The sequence below is a fragment of the Myotis lucifugus genome, unplaced genomic scaffold (assembly GCF_000147115.1).
Source record: "Myotis lucifugus unplaced genomic scaffold, Myoluc2.0 scaffold_614, whole genome shotgun sequence".
NCBI classification, from domain to species: domain Eukaryota; kingdom Metazoa; phylum Chordata; class Mammalia; order Chiroptera; family Vespertilionidae; genus Myotis; species Myotis lucifugus.
This window is the reverse complement of record NW_005871662.1, coordinates 204,813-231,442: the sequence shown is the minus strand read 5'-3', so window position 1 is coordinate 231,442 and position 26,630 is coordinate 204,813. Positions and strand designations below refer to the sequence as shown.

Sequence of the window (26,630 nt, the reverse complement as noted above, 5' to 3'; positions counted from 1 at the left end):
GATACCTTTATTAATTTACAGACTATTCATTTATATTTATGGTCCTGGTGATTATAAATACTGCACACAGGCAGGGGTCAACTTCTGTACTCTGAGAGTTACATAATTTACATGGCGATAGCGCAGAGGTAGGGTGGAAATCCTGTCTGAGACTGGGGTCCAGTGTTCTTTGGCATTAGACTTTAGATGTCTCTGCTGCTTGACAGTCATATAGAATGTTTCTCTTATCTTCACATGAAAGTGTATTTTTTGCTTTTGATGTGATTTTCACAGTTCAGTTAAAAGCAGCCAGCAGAGCAGGATGAAGCTCTGAGAGGACTGCTGATTCAATCAGGAGGGTGGGTGGGTTTTATAGGATGAGGATGGAAAAGGAATTAAAACGATATTTTGGTAAAGACGGAGTCTGAAGAGAAAATACAATAAAGTTTTTATATATAGTGGTTCTTTTAAAAAATATATTTTTATAGATTTCAGAGAGGAAGGGAGAGGGAGAATCATTGATCGGCTGCCTCCTGCACTCCCCCCCCCCGCCACCCCCAACTGGGGATCGAGCCCACAACCCAGTCATGTGCCCTAGACTGGAATCGAACCTGGGACCCTTCAGTTCCCAGGCCGATGCTCTATCCACTGAGCCAAACCAGCTACAGCTCTTGACTTTCCCATCCATCCATTGCCATAAAGACCAGAGAGGCTATTTATGGTGCGTATAGTTTGTTTGCTAAATCCCAGGATATTAAATCCAGGGGATACTTTTGGAGCATCCAGTTTCATACTTTCTGATCTTAGGACCACTTTCCCATATTAAAAATTATTGAGAACTCCAAAGAGCTTTTGTTTTGTGTCATATCTGGTGATATTTACCATATTAGAAATTAAAACAGAAAATGTGAATATATTTATGAATTTATTTAAAAATAATATGAATCCATTGCATGTTAGTATTTTTTATGAAAAATTTCCAAAATAAAACCAAATGATTTCAGCAAGTTTTTAAAATGTCTGGCCTAATCTCTTATATTTGTTTTTATATTTAATCTTTTGTGACATCACACGACATAGCCCCTGGATAGCTCCGTGAGATACCAAGAGTGGGACAGGAAACATACTATGAAAACAGCTTTCATATCACAGAACCTTCTGAGAGGGTCTCAGAGACCCCCAAAGGTTCCCCAACCACACTTTGAAAACAGCTGTTTTGGGGTATTAAAGTAGGTTATTATATTTACTTTGAGAATTTTGTTTAAAAGGTGATGAAAGCTCAAAAGATAATGAGGAAGGTTATAAATACATTTTGGACTGGTAAAAACTTACATGGATTATTAATTAAATATGTTTGGAATATGTCCTTTAAAAGTTTTTTTAAACAAAATTAAATATTTGTTTTTGCTTAGAATATATAGTCTTACATAAAAGAAGAAAATTACTTTTAGCCACTGTTAATTTCTTCAGTCTTTCTAGAATGTATGAAAATGTATATAATTGAGGTTATAGTATTTAATCATATTCATCTTTTTTATGAAATACTTTAAAATATAGAAAGGTATAGAGATGCTATGACTGCTCCATACCCAGGGTTGGCATGTTGCTCTGTGTGCTTCTCGGAGTTCTTTTGCATTTCCTGCCTCCCCAGAATGGCCAGTCTTCTGAACTTGGAGTGCATTCTCTCCATCCATGTGTCTATACTACATATTTGTGTGCACATGAACAATAATCTAGTCCTCTTTTGTATGTTTTTACATTATATCAATATTTTCTGCATCTTTTGCAGATTTTTTTCTCATGTTTTTGAGTTTTATATGTGTTAATATTTATTTGAACTCTTGTATTCCTATCTACAGTTTGTTCTATTGATGGACATTTAATGTTTGTTGTCACCAGCATTGGGGATTATCCTTAGTTTGCAGTCTTAGCAGTTTGATAGGTGAAAATGCCATCTCCATGTTTTTTGCAAGTAATGTCACAGTCACTTATAAATCATCTTGATGTTATGGTTAGGGACAGAGCCGCACGGTAGTGATTCCTATCCATTCTCTCTCTCTCTCTCCCCCTCTTTTTTTAACTGTTGTTTCTTGTGGTTGTATCCTATTTCTCTTTGACTAATTCTTCTTCCTGTCCAGGAATGACACTGTGCGCTTTGCTTTGGATGTCCTGGCTATTCTTACTGTTGTGCCAAAAATCCAGCTCCAATTGGCAGAATCAGTGGATGTGCTAGATGAGGCTGGCTCCACCGTCTCCACTGTAGGTAGGTTGTACCTTGCCATTTTGTTACTGGTTGGTCTGGATTTGTTTTCCTTTGCTATTCTGTTTGTGGTGACTTAACTGACCTAAGTAGTAAGAAGGTAGTAGGGGAGGGTACCTTGCCTGTCCCATCTAAGTCATGCCATACAGCTTCATATAATGGAGTCATGTTAGTGAACTTGTGTTCTGAGTGTACAGGCATTTCTGCTGTAATAGTGTAAACCGTGTACTCTGTGGAGTCACGTGCAGAGAAGGAGGTGCATAGGAAACATGGTTGGGGCAGATAGTCAAGAACTTAAGCAGCTTTGTAACTTAAGCCCCAATAAAATTAGTGATTGGCAAGCAGCTCAGAGTGGATAGAAGCTGTCACAGTACAAAAGGGTTATACACTATTTGAGAATGCTGTCCTCCATCAAGAGCAGGGCTGAGGGTTGCTGCTAAAGTGAGCATGGAAGTAGCGTAACCAGCTGTGGGTCCTGGGGTGCACCTCTCTGGGGAGAGTGCAGGGCACAGCCACTGGTTTTTGACTTTTCCTCATATATAGCAGAAAGGTTCCGCTGCCACGGGAGCAGCCAGGCTGAGGGTTTTTTTTCCTGTTGAAGGTTTAATTTAGTCCCACTATTTTTCATCTGCTTACCTAGGAAAAATTGCACATTAACCTTAGTGACCCTCACATAAGTATTGACATCATTCTCCCATTTAACCATTGTACGTGAGGTATTGCATCAAAAGGTACATGATAGTACAACTGATTGTATTTTACACAAACAATTCCTTGTACATTTTTTTAAACAAGTGTGGTAGTTTTAAGTGGAACAAAATGAGTAGAACTTTCAGTTTTAACTCTGAAACAACCATTGAAGTTGGCTATGAGTTTTGTGAGAAAGAATATAAAATGTATTGTTTCCTCCTTCCCCCCTTTCCTATTAGGTATCAGCATTATTTTGGGAGTGGCTGAGGGTGAGTTCTTTATCCATGATGCTGAGATTCAGAAGTCAGCACTTCAAATTATTATCAACTGTGTGTGTGGCCCGGATAACCGAATTTCCAGTATTGGCAAGTTTATCTCTGGAACTCCTCGGAGGAAGCTGCCTCAGACTCCCAAAAGTAGCGAGCACACCCTGGCCAAGATGTGGAATGTGGTCCAGTCCAACAATGGCATCAAGGTGCTTTTGTCCTTACTGTCCATCAAGATGCCCATCACAGATGCAGACCAGATCCGGGCCCTGGCCTGCAAGGCCCTGGTGGGCCTGTCTCGAAGTAGCACTGTCCGGCAGATCATCAGCAAGCTGCCCCTTTTCAGCAGCTGCCAGATCCAGCAGCTGATGAAGGAACCTGTGCTGCAGGACAAGCGCAGTGACCACGTCAAGTTCTGCAAGTATGCCGCTGAGCTCATCGAGCGGGTGTCAGGGAAGCCCCTTCTCATAGGCACCGATGTGTCCCTGGCACGACTGCAGAAGGCAGATGTTGTTGCGCAGTCAAGGATCTCCTTCCCGGAGAAAGAGCTGCTTCTGTTGATACGAAACCATCTCATTTCTAAAGGACTTGGGGAGACAGCCACTGTGCTGACAAAAGAGGCTGACCTGCCCATGACTGCTGCTTCCCACTCTTCTGCCTTCACCCCAGTCGCTGCTGCTGCTTCTCCTGTCTCTCTCCCCCGGACCCCTCGCATCGCCAACGGCATTGCAACTCGACTGGGCAGCCATGTGGCTGTGGGTGCCACTGCCCCTCCTGCCCCCACTGCCCATCCTCAGCCACGGCCCCCCCAGGGCTCACTAGCTCTGCCCGGCCCGTCTTACGCGGGCAACTCCCCTTTGATTGGTAGGATCAGCTTTATCAGAGAGAGACCATCACCCTGCAATGGCAGGAAAATCCGAGTGTTGCGGCAAAAGTCGGACCATGGCGCCTACAGCCAAAGCCCAGCCATAAAAAAGCAGTTGGACAGGCATCTTCCTTCCCCACCTACGCTGGACAGTATCATCACAGAATATCTGAGAGAGCAGCATGCGCGCTGCAAGAACCCAGTTGCCACCTGCCCACCTTTCTCCCTCTTTACTCCTCACCAGTGTCCTGAGCCAAAACAGAGGCGGCAGGCGCCCATAAACTTTACCTCAAGGCTGAACCGCAGAGCATCGTTTCCAAAGTATGGTGGGGTGGATGGCGGGTGCTTCGATAGGCACCTTATCTTTAGCAGGTAAGGAGGCCCTATCAGCAGTGATTAATCCAGAAAACCCTTATTGGCCTGAAATACCAGAGATGGTCGCTTTATGTGACTAGATGAGCAATGTGACTGTACTCCCTTTTGTTAACCATGGGTTCCTTGTGTGACTGTTCAACATATTGATTGAATACTATGTGTTCTTATTACAACTAGTATGTTTTCTAGAGCCTGTGGGACCTGCTGTCTCTAGGATCCCCAGCTTATTACTGTAATGGTCCAAGTGGTCTCTCTTGGTTCTTTACAAATCTTAGGTAAAGGTCACGGGGTTGTAGGCTTTAAACATGGGAACTTTATTGTTTAAACTTGTGGATGGAGGTCCTTTTCTCTCATTTGAAATGAAAATGAACTACTAAAGGTCATGTGATGTGTTGTGATGTATTTGAAACATAAAAGCTCTGTGTTTTTTTCTTTTTCTGAGTCCTTGCACCTTCTTTGTCTCTGGTTCTCTTTCCTTGGCGTAGGTTCCGTCCTATCTCAGTGTTCCGGGAAGCCAATGAGGATGAGAGTGGCTTTACCTGCTGTGCATTCTCAGCCCGGGAGCGGTTCCTGATGCTTGGCACCTGCACTGGGCAGTTGAAGCTCTACAATGTGTTTAGTGGACAGGAGGAGGCCAGCTATAACTGTCACAACTCGGCCATCACACACCTTGAACCTTCCAGGGTAAGGGTCCAATCGTAGGTTGTTTGCAGTCATTCTTCTAAGATGGGTTGGTGAGCTTTGGCCCCATTGGCTGGCTGGCTGCCTGTATGTGTACATAAAGTTTTATTGGAACACTAGAAGCCCGGTGCACGAAATTCGTGCATGGGGTGGGGGGTCCCCTCAGCCCAGTTTGCACCCTCTCTAATCTGGGACCCCTTGGGGGATGTCCGACGGCTGGTTTAGGCCTGGTTGCCCCTAACTACCCTCCTGCTGGCCTGGTCGCCCCTTGCCCCCCTGCCGACCTGGTTGCCCTCCGCCCCACCAGCCTGGTCGCCCCTCACTGCCACCCTCTGCTGGCCTGGTCGCCCCCATCTGCCCCCCCTCTGCAAGCCTGGTCGCCCCACGCAGCCTGCTGCTTCGTCGTTTGGTCGCCTCTAACTAAGCCCCCTGCCGGCCTGGTTGCCCCATGCAGCCTGTTTGGTCGTCCATTCGGTTGCGATGGTCACTTAGGCTTTTATATATATAGAGAGATAGATAGCCATGCTCATGTGTTTATGTATTGTTTGTGGCTGCTTCTGTGCTACAAAGGCAAAGTTGAATACCTGCAACCACGTGGCCCACAGAGCAAGTATTTATCTGGCCTTTGAAGTAAAAGTTTGCCAACCTCTGTTCTAAGACCTGGAGATATATCTATTATCTATCCATGTATCTATCTATGATCTATCGATAGATATAAAAATATGTGTTTGTATATATCTGTACGTATTTTAATTTGCCTCAGTTGGAAACTGAGTTTACCAACTGTGAACATAAAAATTTTTATGTCCGAAATCTCAAATTACTGTGAATTTTAGGAAAATAAGCATTATATGATTCCAGTGGGTCATAGTTTATTAGAACTATTTTGTGGATGGAATTGATACCTTTGATATTCCTAAAAGTCAGGACTATTAGGATGACAGAATAATTTTCCTGATTTTAGAGTAAAGGAGGCTTACCCTTTATTGAGTTTTCCCTTTGAAAAACCTTTAAGGGTCCTGGCTAGAAAGTGTAGCAAATGTTTTCAGTTCACTGATATTTCAAGGATGAGGAATATGGCCAAATATTAATAAACGAGGAACCATCTTGGTCTCTTTCCAAGTTTCCCCCTCTTACCTTAGCTATTGTATTTTATATTACTAGCTCAGTAGGACTTAGTGTTATCTTAAATGCAGGTAACTTTTAGGGTGCATGTACATATATTCTCACACTTTCAGACCACTTCTTGGTTCTTGGGAGTTTTTCTTTGTAATTCAACTATATTTTTAAGATTGCATTTTAAAATGCTAATGGCAGATAGTGAACCCCAAGTTGGGCCTCCTTCTTCTTTCAGGACGGGTCCTTGCTGCTGACATCTGCTACTTGGAGCCAGCCTCTGTCTGCACTTTGGGGAATGAAATCAGTGTTTGATATGAAGTATGTATCTACTTGTACAACCTAGTCTCTGTGTTTATAGTTTACCTATTTAAACCCCCTTCATCCGATTCTTAGAGCCTTTGGGAAAAGAGAAATGCTGTGAGTTATTGCTGGTTTCTCTCTTCCTCATCTGTGGCTCACGTTTAGTAAGATAAGGTTTTAACTTTCTTAATTCCTAGATATGCTGACTAGGAGTAAACATTCCCGTCACACAGCAGATCCTTCCCTGATCCAAAATGGCAGGTCAGCCCTGACCGGTTTGGCTCAGTGGATAGAGCGTCGGCCTGCGGACTCAAGGGTCCCAGGTTCGATTCCGGTCAAGTGCATGTACCTTGCTTGTGGGCACATCCCCAGTTGGGGGTATGCAGGAGGCAGCTGATCGATGTTTCTCTCTCATTGATGTTTCTAATTTTCTATCCCTCTCCCTTCCTCTCTGTAAGAAAGTCAATAAAATATATTAAAAACAAAACCAAACCAAAACAAAATGGCAGATCATTTATTTTCTCCCATTTACATGTGACAGCTGCACACTTTGCTGGGACATAGTTCAAAGGCACATGTGCCTTATTAGTCATTTCTTTTTTTGTTTTGTTTTTTTGTTTATCCTCACCCGAGGATATTTCTCCATTGATTTTTAGAAAGAGTGGAAGGGAGAGGGAGAGACAGAGAAACACCCTGTCCAGGGATGGGGAACCTGCTACTAAGGTACGTGCCCTTTAACTGAATCGAACCCGGACCCTTCAGTCTGTGGGCCGGTGCTCTCTCCACTGAGCCAAACCGGCAGGGCTGTTAGCAATTCCTTTAATCAACTAATTCCCATGGATGATTTTGCATCTGCTTGGATGAAGGGAATTTTCTTTTTAATGTTAAGTGTCTGATACTTTCCTCTCTGGGAATGACAATCTCCAGGTGAGTGTGCTCGGGCATGAGCCTGAGGATCACCTTTCTTTTCAGTCAGTTGAGTGATTATGTCCTGAGGCGGCCGCCTGAGTGCTTCTGTCTGTCCGCAGGCATTCCTTCACAGAAGATCACTACGTGGAGTTCAGTAAGCACTCCCAGGACCGCGTCATCGGCACGAAAGGAGATATCGCCCACGTAAGTCCTGAGCCCTCTGCTTTCACACTGTTAGGCCTTTGTTTGCACTGAGTCTTCTGGATTGAGTGTGAGGCCTTAGGTCCTGAGGCAACTAGCAGTTACTCCGCGAGTCTTTCTGGTTCGGGTCTGCAAGTGTAAGGAAGTAGGTAGTTCTGAGCTGTCCAGGCGAAATGTAAAGAGAATGAACAGGGACTTCATCTGGCAAGTTGAGAAGATGTCATTAGTACAGCAGATACTTTAACCCATTGTACGCCATAAGCGCCAGTAGACGCAAGCTGCAGACCTTCTCCACATGCCACTGTGTCTGTAAAAAAATGTTTTCCCTAAGTGGCAGTTCTGACCAACTTTAAAGTCACTTTTTGTGAGAATTTTCAGCTAAAAATATTCAAGAACACCCGAATTGTGAGTAATATATTTATAATATTCATTGCAAATTGATTTTTTAAATTAAATTCAAAATATCGTGGTGTGTGGGAATGGTTTCCGTTTTGGATGCATGGTAGTTAACTGGTTAAAATACTAAGTTTTAGATGAAATAAAGTCCCAGCCTTTATGGGACTCACTAGGGAGACAGTAAATAAAGAAGCAAATAAGTGGTGTATCAGGTAGGTGTTGCTGAAGAACAGGAAGCAGGGTAAACGGTAGAGAGTGCTTGTTAGTGTGTGGAGTACTTGTGTTTACTCTTGGATAGCTGTTGTGCTTAAGCGGTGTCTTGAAGGAGGTGTGGGTGCCATGCAGATATCCAGTAAGGCAGCAGGAGACCCCAGGAAAAAGGTGTGCCCTGGAAGATAAGGGAAGATTTTTTAAAGAAAGGATGGATGGACTGGGTCTGAAACTGCTGACGAGTTCCATACGATGAGAACTGAGAGGTGACCTTTGATTTAACAACATGGAGGTCATTGTTAACTATGTCAGCAGCTAGTTCTATGCAAGTTTCCATGGGATAGAAACCTGATTCGAGTGGGTTCATGAGAGAAGAGGAGAGAAGCAGATGGCACTGCGTATAGACAGGTCTTTTGAAGTGTTTTGCTGAAAACAAAGCAGAGAAGTGGGTAGTAGCTTGAGGTGAGGGATTTGGGGTGGTGAAGTATTTCTCCCAAACTTTTGAAAGTGTTAAAATATGTGGAAGAGTTGAAAGAATAGTGCATATACCTGTCACCTAGATTCATCAGTTTAATAATTAGCCATATTTCTGTGTAAATGTGTGTGTTTTTCTGAATCATTTGAAAGTAAGTTGCAAATATCATGATGTTTTATTCCTGTCTTCCAGCATATATTAGTATATCCTAACAGTAAGGACATTCTTCCATAGTTACACTCTGTTATCCAGGTTAAGAAAATATAGTAATTCCCAAATGTCATCCAATATCCATTCCATACTCAGTTTTCCTGATATGTTCGGTTTCAAATGTTTTTTTGGGGAACCAGGATCCAGCCAAGATTCACATGTTGCATTTGGTTGTTGTGTCTCACTAATGTTTTAAATCCAAGAATCATTTCTCCAGTTTTTATGACATTGACTTTTGAAGAGACCAGGCTAGTTGTCTTGTCCCATGATCTGGATTTGTTTGTTTCCTGTGGTGTCTCCTTATTTGTTCCAATATTAGAGGATTTTTTAAAAAAAGATTGAGCCAAAACCGGTTTGGCTCAGTGGATAGAGCGTCGGCCTGTGGACTGAAAGGTCCCAGGTTCGATTCCGGTCAAGGGCATGTACCTGGGTTGCGGGCACATCCCCAATAGGAGATGTGCAGGAGGCAGCTGATCGATGTTTCTCTCTCATCGATGTTTCTAACTCTCTATCTCTCTCCCTTCCTCTCTCTAAAAAATCAATAAAATATATTTTAAAAAAAAAGATTGAAAATATTATAGCATGTCTGTAAGCTGACGGGAAAGATCTGGTCTCTACATGGGCTGCACATTGTAGACTTGGAACTTTTAGTATTTAGGGCTAAAGTATGTACATTGGGAGATTTTAAGGAGAAAAGGGTACTTCATTAATGCCTTTTCCCAGAAAGTTACCCTTAAGATACTCTGTGGATAATTGCTGGTTAGTCCACATGGAGAATCTCTCAGTTTCAATCTTAGAAACACGTTCTGTTTCTCGAAAGGGGGTGGAGGAAGAAGGTGGTTTTCTCTTCCCTGTTGCAGTCACACTTCTCATTGTCCTCCCTGTGAGGACTCTTCAAACCTTGAATGGGAACCAAAGCACTTAAACTTGGCTATGATGGTTGTGGTCTTCCTGTTTTCCAGTTATAACATCAGGGCTTTTGTAATTTTGGTGGGTTTTGGAAAGCATGGGAAAGATATTTTATACAACTTCTCTTTGAATTTGTCAACGAATGGATTGGTCTGATTTTTCTCTTCCCACCCCTTCTTCTCTAAAGATTTATGATATTCAGACTGGCAACAAGCTGTTGACTCTGTTTAACCCAGATCTTGCCAACAACTACAAGAGGAACTGTGCCACCTTTAATCCTACAGATGATCTGGTCTTAAATGATGGCGTCCTCTGGGATGTCCGCTCTGCGCAGGCCATCCACAAGTTCGACAAGTTCAACATGAACATCAGTGGTGTTTTCCATCCGAATGGGCTGGAGGTGAGATTGTATCCTTTATATGCGGGTCTTACTTTCCACTTCTCTCTTTGTGATAGAGAGTCCCTGTCAATACCTGTCAATACCTGTCAATACCTGCTGAAAGTATCTACACAGGTCACACTGGTGCCTCTGCTTTGGTGTGAAGTGCTAGTGCGTCTCCAGGGCACTCACGTCCCTGTTGGTAATTCCGATGACTCTCACTAGCGTGTTTGTGTTGTGAAAATTGACCAGATTGCTGCTTTTCGTTTTCCCAAGTATTGAAGTGACTTTTATCTATCTTCAGAAGGATTTACTTGTGCTCTATAGAAGTCAGTTGGTAGGCGTAAGAGTAAAATGAAGTTCTATTGAGAGGAAGGGAACTCATGTAGCTTTCATGTATGTGAGGATACCGAAGGAGATTTTTAGGGACATTATTCTATAACATGCTTTTATTTTACCCTGATCTCATTGACTTTTAAAACATCAATGCCAGTGGGGGGGAGGGGCGCGGAGGGTGGGAAGCAATATTTCAGAATTCCCACCAGGTTGTTAGATAAGAAGTTTTGTATAAAGTAGCTTTTCTTAAAAAAATAAAATAAAATAGTTTTTCTTGACAACCCCCCTCCTAGTGGGACCTTCGCACTTTCCATCTTTTACATACAGTTCCTGCTCTGGATCAGTGCCGAGTAGTGTTCAACCACACAGGGACAGTGATGTATGGAGGTAATAAACTTTTTACTTTCTTTGTTATTTTCTTTCTCCCTTCTCTCCCCCCCTCACTTAGTTTGATACTTCCTTTTTGGAAAGTGCTCTCAAATGTGAATTGGAAAGCATTTGAAAGTTGTGGTATAAAAGATAAAATGATACACAAATGATGACAAAAAGAAGATGAAAAATATATTGATTTAGGGTAAGAGGCCACTGACTTTGAAGATAAGTAAATCTTGTATAGAAAGAAATTTCATGCAGTGATTTCCCATGTGTATCGTGAACTTAAAGAAAAAGCTTTGCATCTGTTGTCTTGTGATGTTGTCCACCTTCACCCTGTTACCACTTGTTGGGAGCTAGACGAAAGGTTAAGGATATTGTTTGCTGTTCGCTGGGATTTGCAAGGAGGACACCTGTGAATAGGGGATGTTTTGATTCTAATCGTGTTGCCCTCCCCTGCTCTTTCCCCCTTTCCTCCCCACCAGCTATGCTGCAGGCAGATGATGAAGATGACTTAATGGAAGAGAGGATGAAAAGCCCTTTTGGATCATCCTTCCGAACATTTAACGCAACTGACTACAAACCTATAGGTAAGCGTGAAGGGGCAGACCTTGATTGTTTTGTTATATTTTGATGATGTAATTTTCATTGAAAAGCAGAGGAGTTATGGAAATATTTGTGACCAATCGCCTTGAATTCCTTGAGAGGAAAAGCGGATTTTAAGGTCACAGCAATAGTCCAGTCCTGAGCCTTGTCGCGTTGTTTTCCAGCGACCATCGATGTGAAGCGGAACATCTTCGACCTGTGCACAGACACCAAGGACTGCTACCTGGCTGTCATCGAGGTAAAGGCGCTTCAGAAGCCTGCTCTTTGGTTGGGATGTTTAGGGTCACTGCCCCACAGGAATGTGGATTGATGTGAGCTATGTTATAAAGTGGCTGCATTCCTGAGGGGAGGTTATTGATAACCGCATTTGCTGGGGTTTGGGAGATCTGCAGGATAAGAGGAATAAGAAAATGCTAATATAAAACAGCGTGGAGAGTCCTGTCTCCTACTGTCTTGGATTCATGTCACGCTTTTTTAGAGGTGTCTGCCTCTCACCAGAGCCAGACAGGTTTGTTCCAAGCATGGTGGTCTCTCATGTTTATATTCCTCACTAGCCCAGCCTTCTTGTCCTATTTTTCATTCCTTCTCTGTGTCCTAGGTATCACATTTTTAGAATCAGTTTGGGGCCTTTGATAGCTGTGGGGTCAGGGTGCACGGGTGCCAGGCAGAGCCGAGGTGTGGGGTGTGGTGGGCTTTCTGAAGACTCCCTGTGAACTGGGTGCTCTGTTTCAGAACCAAAGCAGCATGGATGCTCTCAACATGGACACAGTGTGCAGGCTGTACGAAGTGGGCAGGCAGCGCCTGGCAGAGGACGAGGACGAGGAGGAGGACCAGGTCAGTGTCTGAGTTTCTTTCTCCTAATGTTTAGAGAGGCCATGCTCTTCTGCTTTTCGCTACAGGGGTTTTAAAGAACAGCCTTTGCTACCTGTTGGCATATTCCGAAGGCCTGGCATGTGCCCTTGATCCCTGAAAGTCAGAAGGAAGATTTTATTACAGAACATTAACCAGCACGCGATGGTCCTGTGCGTGCCACTGTAAGTTAGGGCCAGTGCCCTGGCTGACTTCCCGACGTCAGTTCTGTGGTGCAGTCTACTTTCAGAATAACAGGAGAGCTTCTAGGTACAGAGACGACTGCGGTGCTTGTGAGAAATTAAACAGTTATGAAATCTGAGTGGGTAGGATGCCCCAGGGAATGTGAGCTTTTCCTTTCTGAGCGGATTCGTTTATGGTCAGGTGCCAGGGGCTGGCCTGCAGAGTGTCAGTATCAGTTCCAAAGAGTTTCGGCAGATCTTTCCTGTTTAAAGTAAATGACAGGGCTTTGCTTTCTTGTTGCAGATAGTAAGGCTGGTAAATGTCTTCTTTCCAGATTTTGGGTTCCTTTTGTTTTTTTTCTCCCGCTGTGGTGGTGCTTAGTTTTGGTGCTTGTCGTCTCTTTAAGGGCAGAGGTGCTCTGGGTGGGGAGAGGGGCCACTGCAGGACACTAGGAAGCTCACCTTCCTGTTGGCCAGTGCTCTCCTCCAGCCTGCCCCTGCTCGGTAAACGCTGCCCACTGGCGACTGAGGCAGGAAGGAAAAGAAAGCGTCCTGGGCATGGACAGCGAGGGTCAAGAGCAGCAGGCTCCAGGGGGCCCTAACGAGTGGCCTTAGGCCCCGTCTGGAGGAGCCTGCGAGCGTTCCAGCGTGGAGACGAGGCGTGGGGGTAGGCGAGCAGAGGGGTGAGTTAGCATTGCCTCTGCGTCGTGCAGGGTCCGGGCACATTTCCTACCTACTGCTACCAGGTCCATTTCACAGGAAGGACATCATTTGAAAACTGATTTCACCCTGAAGTCCTTGGTGTTTTGATTTAGAGAAGTTTTAGTGGGATAGGGGGAGAGAGGGGGAGATAAATATCAGTGATGAGAGAATCATTGATTGGCTGCCTCCTGCACCCCTACTGGGGATCGAGCTGCAATCCAGGCTTGTGCCCTGACTGGGAATTGAACTGTGACCTCCTGGTTCATAGGTTGACACTCAAACACTGAGCCATGCCAGTTGGGCAAGATCATGTCTATTTAAGCAAGTTTTCTTAATTCCGTTGACTCACATGCCCTCCGAGAACACGCAGTTGTTTTGCTGCATTTATTGTCTCCAGCACATTTCTCCTCACTTCTCCCCTTTCCTGTGTGCGCTTCACCTGATCTTAAAACGGGTCTTAATTTTCATATGAGTCATTTGCTATTTAAAGTTTTGTCCGAGTCTGGGTATCGCTCGCAGGTGTCCCAGGTGTGACTTAAATCGCTTAGGGGTGCAGGCACCTGTGAGGAGCACCTTTGAATTTGCCTTTTCACCTCAGCAAAATAAACTCAGAAGCCTGACTGGTCAGCTGCCATCTGATAAAATGGCCCAGCACAAATGCCTGTATGAATTTGACAGCTATAGTCTTTGGTTCGTAAGGTTGCTAGGCTGCTGGCCTTCAGGCATTTGATAAGAGCAGAGATAAGCCAGCCACTTATCAAAGCTCCTGTTATCCACTGGAATTTTGGTATTTGTGTTTTTAAAAATCAATTCAATCCAACTTTGATGTTGGCTTTTAGGAAAATTACAAAATCAAAGATTAGTAATTGATCATTGTTCCTAGATTTTGAAAAGCCAATACTTTTCAACTAATTATAATCTTAATTTTATATTAAAAGGGGGCTAATACTCTTTTTCTCCATCCATTTTGGAGCCCAGGACCACTGCATGCTGTGCTTCCTGGGTGCTCCTACTGCCAGGAGCGGTGGGACGTGTTTGTGGGTCATGCTCCTGCTGTAAGCCTGGTCAGGGACACCTGAAAGGCTGCCTTTTTTTTCCTTTTAAAAAGTTTAAAATGTACGTTAGATTCTGTCAGTGAGGAGAGAAAACACAAGCATTTACAACTGAAATGAACTTGTAGCTTTTAAGGACAGTTAACACCAGGACAAATGTCAAAAGGAGGAAAAGCAGGAGTTTAAGTTTTACAAAATATGACATGTTGAAATATTAAGAACGTAGGCTTGGGTTTGAGTTACATTTTTAGAAAAGTTATTCTGCTATTCTCATTTTTAGATTCATGTCTTAAAGTATGACCAGACGTTTATTTTTCTAAGGGATTGGTTATATTTTTGGAGGGAATATAGGCTAAAAGCTATTTCTTTTGAATAGACATATATTCACGAAGAATTTTGATTTAAAAGATGACATTGTTTAAGTCCTAGAGAACAGGACAGCTCGATGTAGCAGAGAAAGTCCGTGGTAATACCTGGATTCACGTTTTAGGTTCTGTCATTGGGGGAGGGGGGGTCTGTGGGTAGGGTACCTATTATTAAGAAAAGTAGAATTTTTACAACTCAGAGGTAATCTTGTGCTTCTGGCTCTTCATTAGGGGCATTTCACCATTCCTGGGGAGCCTTTCCAGCTCCGCCTGTGTGAGCTTCATTTGTAAGGACTGGCGCTGTGGACCCTGAGTGTGGTTTAGACATGTGTGTTTTGGAAAACGTTTCCCAGGTGATTCTGATGCTTACACCTGAGCAGAGCCACCGACTTAATTAAGTCACCTCACTTAACAAGAAATTGGGATTCTATGAAGTTGGTATTAGATGGTCAGTGAGCAGTCACTGCTTTGCTGTAATTCTGGAAGATGGGCAGCGTCATGGAGCCTCTGGAAGGGATAAGGTCGCAGAGAGCTGTAGAGACTGGAGATGGCAGGAGGAGGGAGAATGCGGTGAGCTGGCTGCTGGAGTAAATGGATTTTGTATTTTATTATTGCAGGAAGTAGAATCTTTTTCCTACCGGCCAAGCTGGCTGTTGATATTTGAGCAGGAGGATAAGTGACTGAGTGTTAATGACATTTACTTGGAAACACCTGTCGTCTCTGTCAAAGCTAAGAGGCTAAGAGGCGCTGTGTCCTCTCTTGCTTGAAGGGAAACTGGATACTAGCGCAAAGTCGAAATCTGGCAGAATGCAAGCGTGGAGTTTCTCTAGCACAGAACATGGGTTATCTGTGAGCGTCTGGACGGTGAATGTCTGCTTTGTTTGGTTCAGGCGCTGCTTATGATAGCACTGTTCCAGGTCTACCCACGTCCTTGGCAAGAACGTGAAGGGCTGAGGAGCTGATGGCTCAGCAGCTGTGTTCTTCCTGTGTTGTTAGGTAGAAGAACAGGTAGATTCCAGGGGTTGAAGCTTTTGTTCCAGTGCCGCCTCGGATTTCACTTGGTTCGGTTGGTGCAGGACCGAGAAGAGCCAGCCCCTTTGGGGATACTAGCCAGGAGCCCACACTGTCAGTGGCAGAGGCCTCTGTAAAGCGAGTTTCCTATTTCTTGGGATAGAGCTGCATGACCGGTAATGCCTTCGTGGAGTAAGTAGCCATCCTCGTCTGGTGTCTAGGGGGCCACGCACATGCTGGTGGCTGCCTCACCATGAGTCTGCTGGCCCTGAAGTCTGTGCTAACCACTCTCTCCACTGGCAGTTCCCTCCCGTCCTTAGGGAAGTCGGGCAAACTCCCTGGCCAGGCCTGTTTCCTCCTAATGGACCTAATACTCTCTTACCAGGAGGAGGAGGAGCAGGAGGAGGAAGATGACGATGAAGATGATGATGACACTGATGATCTCGATGACCTTGACACTGACCAATTGCTGGAGGCGGAGTTGGAGGAGGATGACAACAACGAGAACGCAGGGGAGGATGGGGACAATGACTTCTCTCCCTCTGACGAGGAGCTGGCCAACCTTCTGGAGGAGGGAGAGGACGGGGAGGATGAAGACTCTGATGCAGACGAGGAAGTGGAACTGATCCTGGGGGACAGTAAGTCCAGGACGACCATGGGGCTGAGCCTGGGCCTCCAGGGGAAGATGCCTTCCCTGTGCCAGCCCCGCCCAGTGTGGAAGCCACACCAGGAGTTCTCTGTCCCTTAACTGTCCATTCCCCCCTCTGGCCCCTGAGGAAAAGCAGTTTTCCCACCTCTGACCCTCTGCTCTCCCATCAGACTATGTAACCAAACAGCTGTTCTCTCTCACCTTTAAAACGGAGGCTGGCAAATGATCTCTGTAAAGGTGGGACAGTAAATGTTTTACTTTGTGGGCCACATGGTCTCTGCTGCAGCTTCTCAACTCTTCTGTTGTGTGAAAGCAGCCGGACACACGGGGTCATGGTCCTGGCTGCCTAGAGGGTGAGCCTCAGAACAGAAGCCTGAACACAGTTCTGCCCCAGGGCCTGCTGGCACCTGCTGGACCGCTCGCTCCTTCCTAAAGCAGCAGACGCCTCTTGTGGGGGACCTTTCCTTTCCTGTCCGCTTTTCCTGAAAGACCGGGGGGAGGGGGGGGCACAGGTTTCTGTTTTTATCTTCCTCCCCCCTCTTCATTCCGAATTAGAAAGAAAAACTCCCTATTTCCAGCTGTTTCCCACTAGGAAGGTTTCTGAAGTCAGACTGTCCCTGACTACATGCTAAGGCGTCTTGAGGAACCAGTTGACGGTTCTCAGGGTCTGCCAAGCCCCGCAGCTCACAAGTGTTCGCAGAGGACACGGGAAGGGGGTGGGGGAGCGGGGCGGGGGGAAGCAGCATCTCTGAGGTGTCCCTGTCTGACGGCGTAATCCCTGCGACAGCCACCGTTTCCGTGCAGCTAACCCGGCCAGTCTTCCCACAGCCAGGGCCTTACACCCAGCACAGCCACTAGCCACACGGGGCCATTGACACTGTGATGCAGTTTTTAAAACTCAGTTCCTCATTCATGTCCACACTGCAAGTGCGCAGGAGCCTCGTGTAGCTGCCGTGGAAGGGCACGGACCCAGGACATGACATCACTATGGGAATCGTATTGTGCTGGCCTAGGCCCAACAGATGCCAGTGTCTTTACAGTGGATGTTTGGTTTTTTATAATCAGGAGCAGGAGAGAGCGATCTCATACATGCTTCTCGCCCTCAAGGTTGAAGGCAGCTGGCTGAGGGAAGACTGTCTTTCTCACCGTCCTGTGGGGCTGGGAGGGAGGGCCTTCTGTCTGTCCATCTGCTGTTTACCAGCTTCCATGTTCTCCATGCTGGAGGTTAAGGTGATTCAGTGAAGGAAGCTTGCTTTGTCCCTAGCCATGGTCAGGGAGCCAGGTAAGAGAGACTGAGAGACTAAGGGGCAAGGGACAGGGGACAGTATTGATAATATCAGGGCAAGTTTTATCAGACCTCTGTCATCTGAATAGTGACACATAGGCCCCAGTTCCCTTTCCCTCCAATTACAAGCAGTGAGGTAGGCTAAGGAGCAGCTGGTGTGCCCCCGCCGTGAGCCTCACTAATTCTCTTTCTTAACTGGAATATAAAGCCACAAAGTTCTATGTGGCCAATGATTTACTGCCTCCTCCAGCTTTTCCTGTTTAGTTTAGGAAACCTTTACTTCCTAGCCCCGAACCATCTGGAAAACCTTAGTTCTATCAGCAGCGAGAATGTCACTTTATCTCGGGAAGATCTGTGATGTGGAAATGCCGTAATAGATGACAGCTCAAGGACGTTTTAGCTTGGGCTCCAGAGCGGAGGTGGTGACAACGAGGTGGCATCTGCAGTGTGTGTGCCATTGCTCTGTTTTACACCCACAGCCGCTCGTACAGCAGAGGGCACACTCCCTGGGCCCTTGGTTTGCTGGCCATTTGCCTCACTCTGACCCTTCAGAGCAGTAGCTTCATTGTTTGGGGCTTGTGGAACCTTTTAGGGTCTGACGGAAGCCATCAAGCCTAGAAAACCACACCTTGAGCCCCACCCAACCCTACAGAGGCCTGGGCACACACCTGGTGCTGGATTCTCTATGCAGAACCCAAACTCCTTAGCTGAGGTCTCTGTTCCAGTCAGTTCTGCCCCCCAAAGCCAGTATTATAGAGCAACAGGCTAAATATTGCAAACGTGGTTTCCATCTACACGGCCTTTGCCTCAGGGCCTTTCCGAAGGAGAAGGCTTGACCAAGGTCTCTGAGCACTTAGAGGTGATAAAAGGCTGAGGGAGGCAGAGGGGGGAGTCCTGACCCCAGAGCACCAAGCCCTGTACCTGACACTCACGTGCTTCAGGGCTGGGCCGTGATCCTCCTCCAGTAGCTTTAGTCCTGGGCCAGGCGCAGGTGTTCGGGCTGGGAGGACAGGTTCAGGGAGCTGGTCTGGCAACGGTGGCTCATATCAGGGGCACTTGGGATACGAGCTTGGCTCTGGGGAGCAGGCCTGCCCTTCCCCACTGCACTTCCTCCCGAGTGCTGGCAGCAAGGAGGCCGAGTGATGAGCTGCTAGTTCTGTGATCTTCCCACCCGTTTCCAACAGGCCACGTGGTGCCTTTTCGACCAGGAACACTGGTTTTCCCAGCCACCTCTTTGGCTTCTTCTCAGGACTTTCTTGAATCACAGCCATGCTCTTCCTGACTTGACTTTATCCACTTCAGTTTTCTTCCTAAAGGAGATTGTAGTGAATGAAGGAAGGTTTGGGAACACACTTCCTCAGCTTTTCCGAGTCGATTCTCTCAGTATCTGGGCCCAGTAGCCGTCCCCTCCTGCGGGAACTTCAGGGCCCGTGGGCATTTGGGAGGCTGTAGGGCAGGGTCTGTCCACTCTCCAGGAGCCCTTGTTAAAAACCATTTCGTAGCTGTGAGTAATCAAAACGGGCCTTAGGCCTTCCCCTTATCTTCTTCACTCAGCCAATTAACCAGAGTCCTTAGGAGTTAGCTACTAGGCTTCTCTCCCACTGTGGCCAGCCAGACACAGCTCTGGGGCATCCCAGCTCCTCCCGCTGCCTCCAGGCACAGGTGCCAGGCACTGCTACTGCTGCAGCCTGCCCGCTTTAGGGAGTCTGCTCCCTGCAGGTTAGACTGAGAAACTGCAGGGGACGGAATCCCAGGTTGATAATCTCTGCCTTGAGCTCTTTTGGGAAGAGGGGCTAAGGAGTTAACGAGAAATCTCCTCTTGCTTGGGCTCAGATAGGCCTGTGCCCGGCCCTGAAGGACTCCAGAGGCCCAAGGGCTGTGGGGCTCCCACTGCTCCCCTCAGCCCTGCCCCTTTGCAGCTTTTCAAAGCACCACGGGTAGAAGCTTGAGGGGGCTTGCGGGGTCCCTTAAGGGTCTCTAAGGCAGGACGAGCCTCTAGGACTCAGAGGATACCACATTCAGGCCCTCTGAGAGGTGAGAGAGCAGGAGGTCCCAGGGGTGACAGTGGCCAAGAAGTGGATTCTCCAGAGCCTGCTCCAAGGGGTGGTTGGTGCCTTTTCCTCTTTCTGGAAAGGTAATTAGTCCCAGACACACATGTATGCACCTGCAGGGGCTTCCTCCTGGAAGCTCCTAGAAGCCCAGTGGGTGACCTGGCCTCTCCCTCTGCTTACCTTGCAGCCGACAGCTCTGACAACTCTGACCTGGAAGATGACATCATCTTATCTCTGAATGAGTGAGGAGCATCACCACGTGGAAGATTCTTGGCAGGCGAGAACCTGAGTCAAATGAATTCACAACACCTTCCCTCCCTTCCTCCCAGGCTATGTCCTTAAGGAACTGCATGGCCTGCACTCAGAGGACTGTGGCTTGGAGAGTCCCCGAGGACCCTTCCAGAGCGAACAGCCACCAAGACCCCAGGGGTCAGGCCTAGTCTGTCCCCTTCTCCTAGGATGGACACACCTTTCCTTTAGGGAAAAACTTGTTTCTGGGGTCATTTCACAATATATTTTCTTTGTATAATGTTCTTTACTTAAAGAACAAGAAATAGTTTTTTATAAAACTTAAAAAGAAAAAAAAAAAGCCAAGCATTTATAATTGAGGGTATGAACTTATATCCACCAGGTCCTTGTCCCATTGCATTTTCTGCGGAAGAAAATGACGTCTAAAGAACAATGCGGAGGCATTTTTACACACGTATTTAAGTGAAAGGAAAATCGTGGTTTCTTAAATTGATAAGGATGAAGACTATTTTATTATAAATATAATATATGATTTTTAACCTGTTTTGTTGCCTCACAAGCTGTCAGGCTGACTTGCTCTCCTCTGGGCCAGGGGTGGGAGGAAGGCTGACTCACCGGCTCTGGGCTGGGCAGCAGGCAGTGTGGATGCTGGTTCGTGGAGTTGAGGGAACTTAGGATATGAGTTCACTCCCTCTAGTTTCCTTTGTCCTTCAGTTTTTCAAAATCTTTTTTTCCTTTCTCCCCAATGTGGAAATTACAAATCAAAGGCCTTTTTCTTTAATGTAAAGTGTATTTATTTAAAAAAATACAAAATAAACTACAAGCCTGTCTTTGCTTATGGCCTTTCCCTGTCCTTTTACCAAAGTGGGGTCTGTCCCTTTCCTTGCAGCTCTAGCCGTGCAGGAGAGAAGACGCCTTCCGAGAGGCAGTCGGCACGGTGGTAAGGACACTGCCCGAAAAGCTCTCTGGGGAGGCAAGGGGCTCAGTCCCAGGCCTGCCCCGGCCTGGCCTGCACCCCCAGACTGTCTCCGTAAGAGCACCTTGCACGGGGCTGTGGGAGGCGTCAGGACCCTGCCCACGTGGGCACCTGTCTGCCCGGCTCTGAACCAGGAAGGCCGCTCTGGAGCACAGGTGGGGGCTGGAAAGTTAGGGTCCTGGGACGTTTGGGAGGGAGGAGCTGGCAGAGCTAAGGAGTGGCAGCACTTTGGCCATAGCTCAGGGCGATGCTGCTCCCTGGGAGGCAGTGTTGAGTGTGGGAGCAGCTGCAGTTTAGGGGCAGCGGGGGCTTGGCAGGCTGGGCTTGCAGCTACTTCACAGGCTCTTGCAATCGGCCTTGGGTTGAACTGTGCTACCGCAAGGACATACCAGGTGCTTAACTTTACACTCCCCCCACACCCCACTCCCACCTCCCCACCATAATAAGAGACCCTGATGCCGTTCTTCCTCGAGTTTGCCCAAGTAACAGCTTCTTGGTTTCTATCATGTAGGTACGTAGCTCAGAGAAGAGGGGACACATTTGGTTGTGAAGTAAACAAGCAAGACAGACAGCTAAACTCACCAGGGGCTGGTGAAGCCCTGCTGGGCTCGGAGCACCACACAAGCTGTCACACACCGAAGCGCCTGTGTCGCTCAGGTACCTCTTGGTCCTCTAGAGAGCAGAGGTCTCGGCTCCTAAGTTGCGTCATGCCTCAGCTTAAATAGGTCGCTAACACTAACCAGTAGAATAGTTTGCTGGTGCTGAATGGATTAGAAGAAAACGGGTTAAAAGTAAAGAAATAGCAAAAGCACTATATTCTTCTAGTCATTATCGGAGCCACTGTTTCCCTGAACTGTGGCAGGAGCTCTTGGGAGCACTGGGGCTCTCGGGGGGAGAGGGGGCCTCCGCCGAATTCTGGTTGTCTTGACAACACACCCTCGGGAGCGCCCCAAGAGGCCTCGGAGGCATCAGCCCGCATCCCCTTGCCACCAGGGCGCAGGCCGAGTCACTTAGGAGGAAACCGGGGCAAGTGTTGCCTCCTCTTGGTTTTGCCTTTAAGTAGCACCTGAGAGGGGACCCGGGAGGCGCTGGCGCCTGCAGTTGCCTTTCCTCTCGGGCCTGGCCCACCTGAGCTGCCGGCCCTGCAGGTCACGGCACCTGTTGTGTCTTAAGAGTTGAAGGAAGTGATGAGAAGAGGGTCTGAGTGGCAGGAGGGAGGTCACAAACCAGGCTGTGGCTCATCACCAAAACTCTAGTTCTCTTGGGGACCAGAGAACACGTACGTAGCCCTGAAGGGGGACAAGGCGAGGCTGCAGTGTCTCCAGCCAGATCTCCCAGGCGTCTGTCTGGGGAGGGCCGGAGGCGGTGTTCTGGGTCCTGAGCGCCCACACGGCAGGCACCCCGCTGCTGCTCTGGCTGTGAGCGGCATGTGTGAGACCTGCGGTGGGGCCAGCCCTTCCCTGCCCCTCCCCTCCCCTTGCTCCAGCACAACAGGCAAATAAACATGTTGCCCACTTCTTTCTTGGTGCGAATGTTTTGTTACAAACTTGCTTATTCTCCTGTGAGCTTTCTTTTAAATCTCAAGGTCTCAGACACCTCCTTCACTGTCTTTGTGGACAGGCATCCCCAGGCCCTCACGACTGTCCCTCAAAACCACCCAGCAGTCCGCTGCACTGCCGAGAGCCAGCTAGGGTAGTGCCAGACCTGCCAGCATGGCCTGGCCATTGGGCCCGAAGTCCCTGGTCACTTGGGGGCACGTTTCTCTCACTGGAGCTTCCCTTCTCCCTCATCCCTGACAATGACCCTTTTGGACCATCCCAACCTCCACACGAACATCTCATGGTGTTCGGGCTGTGTTCCCCCATGACAACCTGGCCATACTCTCATCAGACACGCGTGATGACAACGTGATGCTTCAAGTGCTCTCCCCTCCCAGCTCAAGCGCCTCCACGCCCCTCCAGCCCGGCTTGAAAGGGGCTGAGCTCCAGCACGCCCAGCACCCCAAGGCTGACGGTTCCCCACAGAGCACCGATCTCCCAGGGTCTCCACCTCCTCAGTATCCGGGCAAGAGGCCTAGGCTCACTCACCTTGCACCTGGGAGAGTTTGGTCACAGCATCTTCCTCACCTGCTGCCTCCACGGCAGCATCACAAAAATCTTCAGTGTCCCCCACAAAGCTCTAGGGACTCGGCACAGACCTCCACATGACACATCAGTTCTGAGCGACCCGAGGGAGCGCTGGAATTCACAAGTTCAACAAGCAAGCACAGCTGCCTCCCACCCTCCACTCCAGCACATGGCCTCTAGTGTCCCTGGGAGTCTGACAGCTTCGTGTCCAACTGGGTGTCCCTGGGTGGCCGCATCAAGGCGAGAAGGGAGGCTGAACAAGAGGGAGTCCGCACGGATCTGTAGCACCAAGACCCTTGGGCAGCAACATTAAGATCACACAGCTGCTAAAGACCACCTGCTTCCGAAAAGGCCTTGAGATGGGGTGCTCTGTCCAACAGCTACAGCTCAAACTGACGGGCACACCAGCTGTTTAGGGCCGAACAACCCAAACCAAAAACTACCGCAGCTGCTCCCTATGGACCCGAGGCACACCCCCTCCTCTGCATGAGCTCTGCTCAGCTGCCATGGCAGCGTGCAAACTGGAGCTGCCTGCTCTCAGCCAAGATGGAAAACCACTGTGAATCCAGTTCTGACTCAGCCCAAGGAGTTGAGGGGCTGAGAACCACCAACGCAGCAGGACTTGGCGATATACCGGTGCCAGAAAGATGACGTAGGGCATTTTGTGGGAAAGGTCTTCCATCTTTGAGGGGAAAAAAACTTGATTAAACCAGGACTCTGAACAGGATTAAAAATCCATCCTCTGACAAAGGCTTTACTGACAACTTTCCATACAGTTAGTCAAAAAATAAAAAAAATACAGAACACAGCAGACAGTATCTCGTACACCAGAAACCAACATGACAGGAGTCCCTTCTCATCACGGGAAAAAAATCCCCAAAACCTAAGAACTCAGTTTTGGTGGGGACAGGACTTTGGTCTCCCACCTAATGAACCAAAACAACCCAGCAGAAAAGTCAAACCGAGGGGGTAGGACTGAGGCAGCGGATCAGGTTCTAAAATGACTGCTTTTGTGACACAAATGGCGCTGGGAGGCGTCCGGGCTAGGCAGTGTCCCTCACTATAACGATCACCATGTGCTCCTCCTCCAGCTTGCCCAAGGTCCTCAGTGCCGCCTGGAGGTACTGCTGCGAGAAGTCGCAGGGCGGGAAGGCGTAGAGCATGCCCGTGCTGTCTCTGCCCTTGGACCCACCCACCGGCAGGCTGATCACACCGGCCGCCTGCTTCTGTTTCAAGTAGGAGACCAGGTTCCTGAGAAGCCGCCTCTGTAGGCCTGGCTCCACCAGGGGCATCCCCTCAGTGCCAGGCCCGCTGGGGGCGGCCTGCGTGGCGAGCAGCACTGCGTAGCCATTGGGGCTCCCCTGCTTGATGCGTCGCGTGACTTCGTCGAGTTTGGGCTGGTCCAGTCGGAGGCGCTGGGCAATCTTCAGCTGAGTCAGCTTACTCCCCGAAGAGTGGTCTTTGAGGAGCCCGCTGATCACACCCTGGTCCCCCTCGAGGACGTGCATAGATGTGGGGAAGCAGCTGTTCTTCAACACCAGCAGCCCGCTCCAGCCCAGCGGCAGCGTCTGCGCGTACTCCGAGAGGTTCTTGAGCTTTTTGGTCTCATGTTTTGGCTCTTCGAGAGGCTTCGGCTCAGCCTCCGTGGTCCGATGGTTGCGCTCGCTCTCACGGGTCTTCTTCCCGTGGGCAGCGTCTGGAGCCTCGTGGTGGTGGTGGTGGCCCCGCTCCTCAGCCCCATGCCTGCTGTTGCTGAGGGAGTTGCTGCTCGACTCCTTGGTCCCCTCGTTGGAGTGGTTTTCCTTGCGGCTGCGCTCAGGGGTGCGGTCGGAGCCTCGGTCGGCCTGCTGCCCACCACCCTTGGTCCTGCTCCGTTCCTCGTAAGGGGAGTGGGTTGTCCTCCCACGGTCACTGGACAGGGTTCCTCCGCTTCCGCCTCTCCTCCCAGGGCTTGGGGCAGGCCCCCGGTCCCCCATCTCCTCCCCAGCGCTCCCCGCTGCGGCTGCGCACTGAGCGGCCGTAGCCCTCCAGGCTGTTCCTGCGGTCAGAGCTCTTACCAGGGCTTGTCCAGTCCCCTTCCAAGAAGGTCCGGTCTCGGTCTGAGTACAGGAGGTGTGGGGGGGTCCTGTCCCGCACCCGCAGGTCGGGGTCCAGGTTTCGGTGCCGGGCATACCCATCTGGGAGAAGCTCGTAGTGCACAGGGAGGGGGGAGGGCTGGTACTGCTGGGGATACCGAGTCTCCTCTGCTTTGGCAAAATCCACCCGCAGCCTGCGGTCTGGACCACCCAAGGGAAAGCCCCTCATTTTAGCGCAGGCGGCCTGGGCGGCGTCCAGGCTCTCATACTGGATGTAGGCAAAGCTGTCTCCTTTGACATGATCGATGGTCCGAATGCTCCCAAAGCGGTCAAACTCCCGGGCCAGAGCGGCCAGTGAGGTGTTAGGTCCCAGGCCCCCCACCCAGAGCCGGGTGGTGGGATTGGCCTTGCCGTAGCCGATCTTAATGGGGTTGCGGCCAATCACCCGGCCCGACATGGCCACCTTGGCCCTGTGGGCCATGTCTAGGTTCTGGAACTTGAGGAAGGCGTACGCACCCCCCTGGCCACGGGCGGGCCTCTTGATGACCACCTCCTCGATGATGCCGTACTTTTCGAAGGCCCGTCGCAGCTCCACCTCCGACACACTGTGGTCCAGGTTCCCGATGAAGAGGTTGCGCGTGGCCCGCTGGTCGTCCTCGGGCATCAGGTCCTCCTCGCACACAGCCGGGTAGCCGTAGGGGCGCCCGCGGTCGTCGTACAGCCCGTAGTAGTCCAGGGCCCGCTCCCGGGACAGTCCCACGGCGGCGGCGGCAGCATCCAGGGCAAAGGCGGCAGCGGCGTGGCGGGCCCGGGGCTCTCGCAGGGGCGGGGGAGCGACGGGGGACAGCGAGCGCTGCTTGTACTGGTAGCCCCACGTGCAGCGGCAGGTAGCTGAGCGGGTCGGTGGGCGCGGGCGGCCCCGGGGGCGGCGTGGAGGCGGCGGCGCTGCTGCTGCTGCTCCTCCGGCTGCTCCCGCCGCCGCGCAGGTACACCGGCTCCACCTTGAGCGGCCGGTCGTAGAGCAGCAGCTGGCGGGCCAGGGCGTGCTGGCGGGCCTCGCGCGCGTCCTGCGGGTGCCGGAAGTTCACGTAGGCGACGCGGCCCAGCTCCGGCGTGTGCGACAGGCGCAGGCTGATCTCGCCGAAGCGCTTGAACTGGTGGAAGAGCCGGGTCCTCGAGGTGCTCGGCGGGCAGCGCGGGGGCTTCAGGGCTGCTGATGAGCAGCGTTCTTGTACTCGGGCGCGGCCCGCCGAACGAGCCGGGACCCGCGGACTCGGCCCCGGGCGGGTGGCGGAGGTGGTGGCAGCGGAGACGAGCGAGGCGAAGCGCCTGGAAGCTCCCCGGGTCCCCCGGAGGCCCTTGGCCGGCCGCGTCCCCCCGCCGCCGGCGCCTGGAGCTTCGAGGGAGCGGCCCGCTGCTCAAAGGGTGATTGGGCGTCCCCGGGCGCCCGCGGCCGTCGCGATGCCCAACTCCCGCCGCCTCCGCTGCCCGCGGGGGTTTTGTCGGCGGGGTCCCGCGTT

At 49.4% G+C, this 26,630-nt stretch overlaps 2 protein-coding genes and 1 long non-coding RNA gene across 4 annotated transcripts in view; 1 reads left to right on the top strand and 2 right to left on the bottom strand.

Moving 5' to 3' along the window:
• The window catches only part of DCAF1 (DDB1 and CUL4 associated factor 1), a 42,454-nt gene extending 21,683 nt beyond the window's left edge, over positions 1–20,771 (top strand). Inside the window, exons 13-24 of one of the 2 annotated variants that reach the window (XM_014447115.2) lie at positions 2,118–2,242; positions 3,169–4,432; positions 4,921–5,119; positions 6,471–6,553; positions 7,564–7,648; positions 10,033–10,266; positions 10,854–10,947; positions 11,418–11,522; positions 11,703–11,776; positions 12,271–12,372; positions 16,085–16,337; positions 19,872–20,771. In XM_014447115.2, coding sequence (XP_014302601.2) covers positions 2,118–2,242; positions 3,169–4,432; positions 4,921–5,119; positions 6,471–6,553; positions 7,564–7,648; positions 10,033–10,266; positions 10,854–10,947; positions 11,418–11,522; positions 11,703–11,776; positions 12,271–12,372; positions 16,085–16,337; positions 19,872–19,930 — 2,677 coding nt within the window. In that variant the 3' untranslated portion in view covers positions 19,931–20,771. Of the gene's footprint in view, positions 1–2,117; positions 2,243–3,168; positions 4,433–4,920; positions 5,120–6,470; positions 6,554–7,563; positions 7,700–10,032; positions 10,267–10,853; positions 10,948–11,417; positions 11,523–11,702; positions 11,777–12,270; positions 12,373–16,084; positions 16,338–19,871 lie in introns of those variants that run through there. The other variant, XM_023745993.1, reaches the window with a different exon arrangement.
• Positions 4,816–19,984, bottom strand: LOC111823681. The gene is made up of 5 exons (XR_002826754.1): positions 19,865–19,984; positions 18,566–18,943; positions 16,082–16,264; positions 7,496–8,429; positions 4,816–5,201 (listed from the first exon to the last, which is right to left on the bottom strand). It is a non-coding gene; the product is annotated as an uncharacterized LOC111823681 (long non-coding RNA).
• Positions 20,772–23,750: 2,979 nt separating the features above from the next.
• Positions 23,751–26,630, bottom strand: part of RBM15B (RNA binding motif protein 15B) — a 4,003-nt gene continuing 1,123 nt past the window's right edge. The window contains 6 exon segments of the mRNA XM_014447112.2: positions 23,751–24,957; positions 24,959–25,984; positions 25,986–26,279; positions 26,281–26,397; positions 26,399–26,500; positions 26,503–26,594. Of these exon segments, the coding sequence (XP_014302598.2) occupies positions 24,079–24,957; positions 24,959–25,984; positions 25,986–26,279; positions 26,281–26,397; positions 26,399–26,500; positions 26,503–26,594 (2,510 nt within the window). The 3' untranslated portion in view covers positions 23,751–24,078.